At 44.9% G+C, this 11,134-nt stretch overlaps 1 protein-coding gene across 1 annotated transcript; it reads right to left on the bottom strand.

Moving 5' to 3' along the window:
- Positions 1 to 928: 928 nt before the first annotated feature.
- Pde6h (phosphodiesterase 6H) lies at positions 929 to 9,826 on the bottom strand. The gene is made up of 4 exons (XM_052172742.1): positions 9,760 to 9,826; positions 4,787 to 4,985; positions 3,206 to 3,246; positions 929 to 1,199 (listed from the first exon to the last, which is right to left on the bottom strand). Exons 2-4 carry the CDS (start codon positions 4,918 to 4,920, stop codon positions 1,123 to 1,125), a joined length of 252 nt encoding a protein of 83 aa, XP_052028702.1. The 5' UTR covers positions 4,921 to 4,985; positions 9,760 to 9,826; the 3' UTR covers positions 929 to 1,122.
- Positions 9,827 to 11,134: the final 1,308 nt, after the last annotated feature.

Genomic DNA, 11,134 nt, shown 5'->3' with positions numbered 1-11,134 from the left:
AGAAAGGAAGCTCACGCCGTCAAGGTTATAAGTTTAACTCTTCAGTCTTTCAGACTGAGTTAGAGCAGCAGGCAACCTCTGAGGTAACCTGCTCAGTAAAGGATTTTCCCAATTGCAAAGCAGAATTATTGCTTGACTTTTAACACTAGGCTCTTTTGTAAGCCTTGACACCTACTTCCTGTGTAGCCATAGCTCCATTAGACATTTGCACACAGTGTTTAACACAACTACACTATAAAAGTCGAGACTCCTCTACAGATAAGAGGGGAGGTCTGTGACGTAAACTGTTACAGAATACTGTTCTCAGAGCATGATATGACTATTGCCATCTTAAAATCAGAAACGCTATGATGTCAGCTGTCATTAAAAGACTGGACCTTAAAATAGCCCTTCATGGAGATGGGGGCGGAATCAGAACAAGGCAGTGAGGCCTCATGCCTCCTTGGCATCTCAAGGGGAGACGGTAGTGTCTACTTCAGTGCTATAACTGCCTGTAAGGTGCCCCTGGGAAGTAGCCCCTTACTCAGAGTCCTAGAAGTAGTCATAATTAAAGTCACCAATTAAGTGACTTCAACTTGAGTGGACTTGTCTCCCATGTGCCACTGGGGCCATAGCTGGTTCAGAGAGGTTTGCTCAGATTGGCCTCTGATGTATTATATTGTAATTTTGTTTTGTTTTGTTTTGTTTTGTTTTTTGTTAAGGGATGGTCTCACATCTAGATAGCCTGGAACTCTCTAGGTAGACCAAGATGATCTATAAGAATCCTCTTACCAGAGTCTATGAAATATATTAATGCTATACTATAATTCTACTACCAACAGAATGAGTGCCCAGCCTACATTTAAACAGAATATAGAGAAATATGGATGCCTTCAAAACAGCAGATAGGACAAGGTGTAAAGCTGGGAAAACCCCAACCAAGGCGGCTTTTTATTCACGGTTGGAGCTACCATGAGGAAAGAACACGTACAGTAACTCATGGGTCAGATGGGCCAGGACCATAGGTGTCAACGAAATTCCTTCCAAATACTGCGTTTCAAGACTCAGAAAGACCAGTTAGGTAAAATCAATGACCCTCAAGAGCAGCAGTTGCTCTTGAGAGCCCCCGAGCCTCCCGACTCTTCATATAATCCCGAACTGGGCCAACTCATGCAGTTCCAGGTGGCTGAATGCTTCCCAGGGACAGATCACCGTGATATCTGCAAGAGACAGAAGAAAACCTCAGCCAACCGCTCACCAGAAGGAACCTCTCCTGCAAGAAGATGGAGACACTCTCTGAACAGTTACACTCCTCCACACGCCATTCCTGGGGAGGCCTGGGGATCGGCCTCACAGCCAGGGGGGTGCAAGCACATAACTCACTCTCTCTCTCTCTCTCTCTCTCTCTCTCCCTCCCTCCCTCTGCCTCAGCCTCTCCCTCTGCCTCAGCCTCTCCCTCTGCCTCAGCCTCAGCCTCTCCCTCTGCCTCAACCTCTCCCTCTGTCTCTCTCTCTCCCTCTGTCTGTCTCTCCTCTCTCTCTCTCTCTCTCTCTCTCTCTCTCACACACACACACACACACACACACACACACACACACAGGAACACACAACCATTTTATTCATGAATGCTAATACTCGAAAGAAATCAAGATGTTCAATAGAATACCCTTAAAATAGAATTCAGTGAGCTATTGAGGCTGGAGAGACTCTTTTTTCAGTGGTTAAAAGCACTGGCTGCTCTTTCAGAGATCCTGGGTTCAGTTTCTAACACCCGTATAGTAGCTCACACCCATCTGTAATTCCAGTTCCAGATTACCTGACTACCTCTTTTGGTTTCCAGGGGCACCAGGCACACACATACATAAATGTAGGCAAATATGCATGCATATAAAAGGAAAATAAATAAAGAAATAAAAGAAACATACAATTGAACCGTAAGGAGATACTGAAATAAATATTGCTAAATGGGAAAAGCCAGGATAAGAAAGCTTAGTGCTGTATTATTCTAGCTCAGTAACATTTCAGAAAATATGAATGTTAGACCCAGTAAAAAGTCCTTTCATGTTAGGGGGGAAGGGGACATGCAGCTGGGGGAGGAAGGAGGAGGTGGAGGTGGGGGAATGTTTAGGGTGATGAAACTAATCTATATGTCACAATAATGACAGTTGCACAACCTTACACCAGTGTTAAAACCCTTAGAACCATACAGTGCCAATGAGCCTAAAACTATATGTGCTATGGGCTTGTGTTAATACGGCAAGAAAGGCTGGGCAGTGGTGGCCATGCCTTTAATCCCAGCACTTGGGAGGCAGAGGCAGGCAGATTTCAGAATTCGAGGCCAGCTTGGTCTACAGAGTGAGTTCCAGGACAGCCAGGGCTACAAAGAGAAACCCTGTCTCGGAACAAAACAAAACAAACAAACAAACAAACAAACAAACAAACAAAAAGACAGCAAGAATGATTGACAGATGATGGTTCATCACACTTGATGGGTGTGCCAGATTCGTGCATTGGGTTAATTACGGGGAACTGTGAAAAACAGGAGCGATAGTGACAATTCTGTGGGCCTTCTGCTAAATTCTTTTAGAAATCTAAAACTTTTTTTTAAAAAGGCTGTTAGTATTTTTAAGTCATTGTCTTATCTAGTGAAGAAAAATAGTCCAACTAGCTAAAGAGATTGTATCACATGCACTCAATTTGTGCACCCCGTCCCTGGTGCTGTGTGCACCCTGTTCCTGATGCTGTGTGCACCCTGTTCCTGATGCTGTGTGCACCCCTGCTCCTGGGTGTGCACCCCCGTTCCTGGTGCCACAGGATGGGAAGAAGAGGAAGTTGGTGAGTAGTGGAAGGGCTCTCTAGACCCTGTCTTTTTTTCCAGTTCCTCGAGCTGTGGCTTCACACTGGCATTCAGTCTGCCTCAGATTCCTCTTCTGAAAAATGAAGTTGGATCGGCTCAACTCTAAGCATCCTGCACTTTACAAGCCTACAGCCGGCTGCAGCAGGCACTCTTGCTTAATAAACCAGCAGAAACCATTACCTCAGGCTTATTCTATATCTTTTATCATCTTTGCACCTAGGTACGCATAGATTTAAAATGTTAAATTAAATCGCCATCTGTCATCTTGTCTTCAAACGATCACATGCCACAGATGCTGTAACTTTAAATTGTCGCTTGAAGACGGAAACATCAAAGGCGACTTGCTCAGTTAAAGGTGTCGTCACTCACCTGTTCCTAGCCCCTCCATGCCTGGGATGTCATCTCCAAACCTGTGTAAAACAGTAGATGAATAGAACAGATAAGTACTAGCTGAGGGCAGAGGCGAGGGGTCTGAAAATGCCTCCAGGGAAAGTGTCCTCACTCAATGGAGAAGATGTCCTAAGGGTTTTTATTTGAGAAATTTTGACCACATTGAACTAGGTCCAAGATGTCACTCTGGGGGGGCTTCGGCGTGTCCTCAATAGGAGGTGTGTCTCTTACTGTCAAGAGACAACAAGAGACGAGAGGGTGCCCTCGGACCTGAATTTTTTTATTGTCCTGATCTCCAGTGTTCTGGGATTACAGACAAATGCTCACAAACCCAGTTTACACAGCACTGGGAGCTGAACAGAGAGGGCTGTCTTCAGGGCAGGCAGGCAAGCACCGTACCAACCGACCCCGAGTTTCATAGAAACATTTGTACTGTGGTGTGTCTGTCTCTGTGTCTGCATCTGCTTGTGTCTATGTATGTGTGTATTTTGTCTGTGTGTGTATGTCCATCTGTGTGTGTGTCTGCATGTGTGTGTGGGTGTATGTGTGCATGTCTGTCTCTATGCCTGTGTATGTGGAGGTCAAATTAACTTTGTGGTGTCAGGTCGGTTTCTTCCTTTATGTGGGTGAGCTCTGGGATTTAAACTTTGAATACCTGGATTGCCTAGCAAGTGCCTTTACCCACAGAACTGTCCTATGAGCCCTCAATTTTCATTTTTAAAATTATATAGATGTGACTAAGCAGTAAGACATTGGCATTAGCTAATTAATCTACTGCATTCCTAGCAACACATTAGGCACGGAGAATTAAGGAAAAACCAATTTCCTCTGAGTGATCTTAGCCCCAGTGAAAGTGTACTATAAACCAGCACAAGCTATGATGGCGGAAGGCATCATTATAGAAACACGAAAGTGATGATGTAATTTAAGCGTCAGTAAAAGAGAAGTTAACTTGTGGAGCACGTGTTGAAAATAGGATTTCTCCAAAGAATGGCAGAGTAAAATGGAGAACTGAAGAAATAAGACATGAAGATTAAAAAAATACCAAAAATAAAAATAAACAACAACAACAGTGTTTTCTGGAAATGACTGAGGATTCAGAATTCCCGATTAAAGCACGGGTTATGTCTGCATAAAAGATCAGAGAATGGATGGTTGTGCTGCCTCAGTGGTTAAGAGCACTCGCTCTCTTGCAGAGGACCTGACCTCTGTTGTCATTTTTCGAATTGGGCAGCTCACTATAGCATGTAATTCCAGTTCCACAGGATCCAAAGCGCCCTCTGCTGGCTGCTTCTGGTATCTGCGCCCAAATGCATATACCCCAACCCAGACGTACCATTCACACACATAATTAAAATGAGTTGGGTTTTTGTTTGTTTGTTTGTTTGTTTTCTTTTTTCCTTTTAAAACTGGGCATTCTCCCCGGGGCTTACAATGGAAGGGATTCCAGGAACACGGACAGGATTCTGCAAGGATGAGCTGGAGAGGCAGATGGAGGGGCGTGGCTGACGGCTCTGGGTCTGTGTGATCGATAGCCCTGCCTTTACATCTCACACGTACCCTTTCACCCCTTTCTTGGGCGGCTTGCTCTTGAACTGTCGAGTCTGCCTCTGCTTGAATTTGGGGGGCCCTTTGCGTGGGGTAGTAGGACCCTGGCTTGGTGCTGGAGGACTCAGGGAAGGGCTGTCGCTCATCTCGGTCCTCGGAAGGCTCACGCTTTGCTTTCAGGCTCGCCGGAGAGTGGAAGGAAACGAAGACCCTGGCGGCAAAAGGACTGTTAGTTGTCCTTGGAGCACACTGACTCAGAAGCTTGGCATTTGTGTTGACACAAGAATGCCGGAGAAATTATAGAAAATATGCTATAAATCAATGAAAGTGTTCAATAGAATGCAATGAAAAACAGTCACCTAAGAGATTTTGTCAACTAAAAGAAAATTAAAAAAAAAAAAAATAGATCTATGAGGGTTGGGCCATAACTCAGTTGATAGTGTTTGCCCAGCACATACAAAGACCCGAGTTCAATTCCCAGCACGGAACACTCAGGTCTGGTTGGATCGCACATACCTGTAATCCACGTCCGGAGCTGATAGATTCAGAGGATCTGAAGTTCAAGACCATCCTCAGCTATTTAGCCAATTTGAGGTCAGATTCAAATACAGGAAACCTTGTCTCAAAATTTAAGATCCAGGTATATGCCTCTCCCAAAATAATCCAATAGCGTTTCATTATAATTTCATATTTCCTCTCAAGGAACCCCAGGAAAGGAAGGAAATTATCTGAATGCTATGATTATAATATTTATAGATATTTGAAACTTTATATTCCTCATCCCGCTGCAGGCTAGCCCGCCTCCAAAAGATGTTTTCCACAATGTACTCTTTTCCTTTATATTATTTGCTTAATCTTCAATTAGCTCAGAGATTTTTCAGTTAGTTGTGATTGTGGTAACAGGGCCGTCTGGACAGAAGCATTTCTAGACTGTGGACAATAATGGATACATTCAATGTGGCCTGAAACAAAGTAGCAGAAGTGGGGCAGTGGCTGCTGGGGATTGGCCAACCAATGCCTTTGTTCCCTAGCCCCACGTCCACAGAGAGTCCATCAGCCAAGCACCTCTCTGATGTCTTCAACATTTTCTCTCATGTGAACCATGAACCTATCTAACACTGCATACCCAAACTAGTTTGGCTGCAGACTTACACCACAGGGGGAAAGTTTACATAGACTGATATACTTCCCTCTATAAACATAAACCATAGGAGAAAAACCGACAAAGGTAGACATAAAAATTTAAGCTTCAAGGCTAGAGAGAGCGAGCCCAGAGGTTAGGAGCACGTGCTGCTCTTGCAGAGAGCCAGGGTTCAGCTCCCAGCATCCTCATGGAGGCTCGCAAGCACCTGCAACTCCCAGTTCCGGGATTCTAGCCTCCTCTTTTGTCTGCCGACGGCAGCAAACATGCACACACAGACACTCGTGCGCACAGACACTGGTGCAGGCAAAACACCTGTGATCACAAAGCAAGCTGTAAAATAAAATTTTAACCGCTAAGTTTTAACCTAATGTTTTATTGTTCCTTTTCTTTCTTGACATTCAAGAAAGTGTACCTTCGGAAGAAGTTTCAGAAAAGTTCCAGAGACCTCAACAAAAAGCCTTAAGCCCTTCCTCCAAAGCAACATGTTCCAGTGCCTGGGAGCCCCGCTACATGAGATTAACCTTCCACAAGATAATGCCCTGTCCTGCTTTAACTCGGAGTATTTACTCCACGAGTCCCCGCCTCACTCTGATGCCCTCTGACTTTGTCATCTACATGGTTTCCACTTGGTGGTCTTTTCTTTGGACTATCAAAGCACTTTGTCTTTGATTCTTCTTCTTCTTCTTCTTCTTCTTCTTCTTCTTCTTCTTCTTCTTCTTCTTCTTCTTCTTCTTCTTCTTCTTCTTCTTCTCCTCCTCCTCCTCCTCCTCCTCCTCCTCCTCCTCCTCCTCCTCTTCCTTCTCCTTCCTTCTCTCTCTCTCTCTCTCTCTCTCTCTCTCTCTCTCTCTCTCTCTCTCTCTCTCTCTCTCCAGCCAGTCTGAGAACAGTGCCAGGAAGGAGCTGGGCTGCTTTTATCCTCCTTCCTCTCTGCCTTTATCCTACTGGGATGCCCTTCACGTGTCCCCCTTTCCATCGTGGAGGAGACATTGCTACAGTCTCACTACCTGCAGTAGTAATTGGCCTTTAAATCAGCTTGCTGTGAGGACTGTTGGTTGAGTGGGTGGATAAATCAGTGTGGGGATTCAGGGACCATCCTTGACTGTGAGTAATGGTGCCTGACCTCATGACTTTTCCATCAGACCGCAAAGGGAACAGTAGCTGGCTACGCCTCACAATGCCCTCAGTGGCTTTAGGGAGAACATTGCTTGCTACTCTAATTACTGAACCTAACTCCTGTGCAGTGAGCCTGCTCTGCCCCTGTCAACAGGCAAGATTTGCGACTCTCCAAAGTGTGGTTGGGAAAACAGGAGGCAGCGGTGAGCAGCCAAGGGCAGCATAGCTCTCAGCTTGAACGACCAGTGCCAAAGCCATGGGGTGGGGTGGGGGAGGGGCACGAGAATCGCTCTCAGAATGTTTGAACTCTCCAGGTCTTTCAAAATAGCAATAAATCATGAACCCTCCCTCCCCAAGTCTGGAGAACCTGCTAGAATTAAGATTACTAAATAAATAAGTAAAAAAAAAAAAAATTAGTGAAAATATATTTAAAATTTTATTTTTCAGAAATTCAAAATTACCTGGGCATCTTATATTTTATCTGGAAATTTTTTTATTGGAAACAGTTCAAAATATAAAGAACTAAGTTAACTTTCATTGGTCAAACTCCTGTCTAGAGGTAATAGCAGGAGAAAGAGTGAATTCTTTAGGACCAACTGCACGTGTAGTTTTAAATTCCTGCCCCACAAAAACTAGTTGTCCTTGACAAACTTGACAGTCCTTTCTAGGCCCCATTCCTTAAAAACGAATCAAAGAAAATTAAAGGATCCTAATGTTAGTATTTTGGCTGATTCGAAGTGTTCAAAGACAGGAAGTCTATACTAGATCCTTGAGAGAACAAGAAACCTTGCGAACAGATGAGGGTCTGCAACATGTGCCCCCCCAGTCCCCTCTTTCCCAGAGGAGTGCTGAGGGGGTCCCTGCTCTGCACTGCAGTGGAGACTAACTGTCGTCAACCCTCATTGGTGGCTCCTTCGAATTCCCAAACTATTAACTTATTTGGTCTCTAAATTCTACTTCGAGATGCTTTCACTGAACCCCTTAGACTCCTCAGAGCATGGCCGGGAATTAAAAATTTTTCGGTCGCACCCCTCAGCATCCTTCCTCCTTTAGCACAAACTCCCTTGGCATGTTTATGTCATCTTGAAGGTGCACCACGCCCCTCTACGCTTGGACAGTAGAACTCACTTTAAGGTTTACTGTGTTATATAAATAGGACTTGGGCTGGAAAGACGGCTTGATGCTTAAGAGTGTGGACTCTTAAGTGTGGCTGCCTGTACCAGCTGCGTGGATATCCAGCGCCTCTGGCCTCAAGTATCCATGGCTTCCAGACCCCCATGGACACATGCACACACTTGCATGTACACAACACACACACACACACACACTAAAATAATAAAAAGCAAAAGCAAGGAATCCTCACAAGCCTCCATGGAACTCATCATGCCGACCCTTGGTGTTTGCTCTGGGAAAGACTTCTGCTCTCTGAGCTTCATGTGAACGCTGCAATGTAGAAGAGATGAGAAGCCCAGCTGATCCTGATGGAGTTTCTGTAAGACGATTTACCCTCTAGGTCTCTGCAAAGCCTTTGGCAAATATGACAACTATGACCCTTTCTTTCCTTGGAAGAGAGTCCTATTTGCTATAGATATCACGGAAGGCTGAGTTCCCCTGCTGTGACTTCTGGAATATGTGTGCGTGCGTCATGTCAGTCCTGCAGTCAAATGTGCCCACACGGAATATCAGACTTGGCTTTGGTTCCCACGTAGGTCCCTCCAAGTGTCAAGGAACCCATCCCTGTGTGAGAACCTATTTTCCTGTTTGTTTATTTTTTAATGTAATATTCATCCTTCCTGCTTCAGAGATTATGAAACGCTCTTCTGCAGAGAGAAGTGGTGTGTCAGGCACTGTGTGTTGGGTATCCAGCTCAGGGACGCTCAGCTGTGCAGAATTACCTAGCTCAATCTTTCACTAGAAACGCACCTCCCCCCCAAAAAAAACAAAAACAAAAAAAAAAAAAAAAAACCAAAGCCATTGTGGAGGGATTGACACAGGCTCTCTGATGCTCCTTCATTACCCACGACCTCCAGATCCCCTCCTCCTCCTCCACAAAGATGTATAGAAACATAAACAGATGCACCGTTAGTGAACTGAAGAAAAGAACCAGACAGGGGTACTAGCATTTCTTCCCCTGATAGGTTAGGCCCCTAGATGTTACCCAGGGTTTCTCTGAGACAGAGAAAATCAAGTTAAAGATCCAAACAGGGGCCAAAACGAAGCCATTCAAAGACAATCCAGCATGGACCTTGCTTCAGAATAGAGCAAGCAAGCATTCTAACCTCAGAGGGAGACAGCGGCGTCACCCACACTGACCTGTGGTAACCCCACGCTTGCTCTCCCCATGCTGACACTGTCCTGTCAGCCTTGAGATCACCCAGGAGTAAAGCACTGTTTGTGCTGTGGTTGTGTCACACCTCAGATCTGTCCTTTTCCAGAAAACTGTTTGCCAGGAAGCCACAAGCAGGGAGGGTCCTTCTCGGTTCCTTGTGAACAAATTCAGTAATCAAGGTTTGCAGTGAACTGGTAAAAACCGCGATTCACGCACCAGTTTGTCACATGACATTATGAAAAGGTTTGAGTGTGCTCTGTCCTGTGTCCAACCCCTAAACTCAGGTCAGACCCACAAGTCCAGAGTGTTCTCTTTTTGTATGATTTGTTTGTTTGCTTGTTTTACGGCCAGACCAGCCCTCCAACATACTTAGTTAGTTATTATTGCGTTCAGACTTACCGCGAGTTGAAATCTCCCGGAGCTGAATGTGTTCCTGTAAGTTGTCTAACCCCCTTTCCGACAGCTGACACAAAGATCTTTGCATCCTAATATATATTCCTCCTGCCTCTTAAGCCCAGCGTCATAGGCTTAGGGCACCAATCCAGATGCAAGGAAGGTGGGGGGAGGTGGGGTGTGACTGACACAGACTTAGGAGTTGTCTGATAAGGACGCTCTTACCAAATGACAGGGGCATTGTCTTGCAGTGAGGAGACTTAAATTCACAGACCCACAAAATGTTGATAGCACAGGGCAGATGCTCAGGCTTTGATTCAATATTATTTTTGCTACACACACACACACACACACAAACACAGACACACACACACGACATGATTCTTATAAGACTGTACATAAGTAGAGAAAGCTAACTCTCATGTCCTCTTCAATTGTAAAGATTCTGAACACAGAAACAGTGAAATGGAAGAGTACACAGTATCTCTGGTTATATGGCATTGTCTATACTCCCTCATAGACATGAAAGACATAAAGATTAGTCATTGTACCTTGGTGACATTTGACAGAGAATGAGGCCAAGAGATTGCCAGGACCTTAGAACAGGTGACATAGAAAACCAATCACTAGATCATACATTTTCATGAGTTGTACAGGCTATCACCTACTTAACTACCACCCTTGGCTCAGCCCTCACATAGCATTTAACAACTGGTATTAATTTGTGTGTTGCTGTACATAAATCCTATGTGGACCTTAGCTCACAAGTCATTCATCCTCTTTGATAATTCTGTCATAGAGAAAGTCAGGGGCACATTCAAAATTGCTTATAAGGTTGGTAGTGGAGTCCGGAGCAAGGTGGATACTTGTAACACCCTGAATATTCAATGGTCTCTTGACTATGTCCTAGCATCGCAGATAAGGAAGGGAATGCATATTTTCTGTTCATTTCTACCCTTGGCCTTAGAACTAGAGTGTGCCTTCCTCAGATTTCTACTTGCGAGAGAACCGCACTCCTCACGGTGATAAAGATAGAAAGCCGTTTGTCCCCCCCAAGGCAAGGAAAGATTCTTAACCCACAGCCCCAAGCAGATCAGAAGAGGAGCTAAGCAGCTTAGGAGTTGTTTGCATGCTCTCCTGTGCTCTTTACCAACATTAGTGCCATTCTGAAAGCAACAGCTCTTATGTTGAGCAAGCAGAAGGTTTAATCCTGGGCTGGGTTTCCTCCTCTCTCCTCAGTGACTCTATGACATGTCCAGGAACATGAAGTTTAGATGATTACTTGATTTTTTTGTTCACTTCCTGAAGTGAATTTGCAAATACGGTGTGGGGAGCTGTGAGGTGAGCAGGTACTCCAGAATGCTGGTACTCAAAGAGCAGC

Source organism: Apodemus sylvaticus, chromosome 2 (assembly GCF_947179515.1).
Source record: "Apodemus sylvaticus chromosome 2, mApoSyl1.1, whole genome shotgun sequence".
Classification (NCBI taxonomy): Eukaryota; Metazoa; Chordata; class Mammalia; order Rodentia; family Muridae; genus Apodemus; species Apodemus sylvaticus.
Note: the sequence above shows the minus strand (reverse complement) of the source record. Positions and strands in the feature narration are given on the sequence as shown.

Coding starts and splice junctions, on each gene's coding strand:
- Pde6h (XM_052172742.1), bottom strand. CDS start 4,920: ATGAGCGACAGCCCTTCCCTGAGTCCTCCAGCACCAAGCCAGGGTCCT. Junction 3,247..4,786: donor CCCAAGAAAGGGGTGAAAGG/GTACGTGTGAGA, acceptor TGTTTTACACAG/GTTTGGAGATGACATCCCAG. Junction 1,200..3,205: donor CATGGAGGGGCTAGGAACAG/GTGAGTGACGAC, acceptor TGTCTCTTGCAG/ATATCACGGTGATCTGTCCC.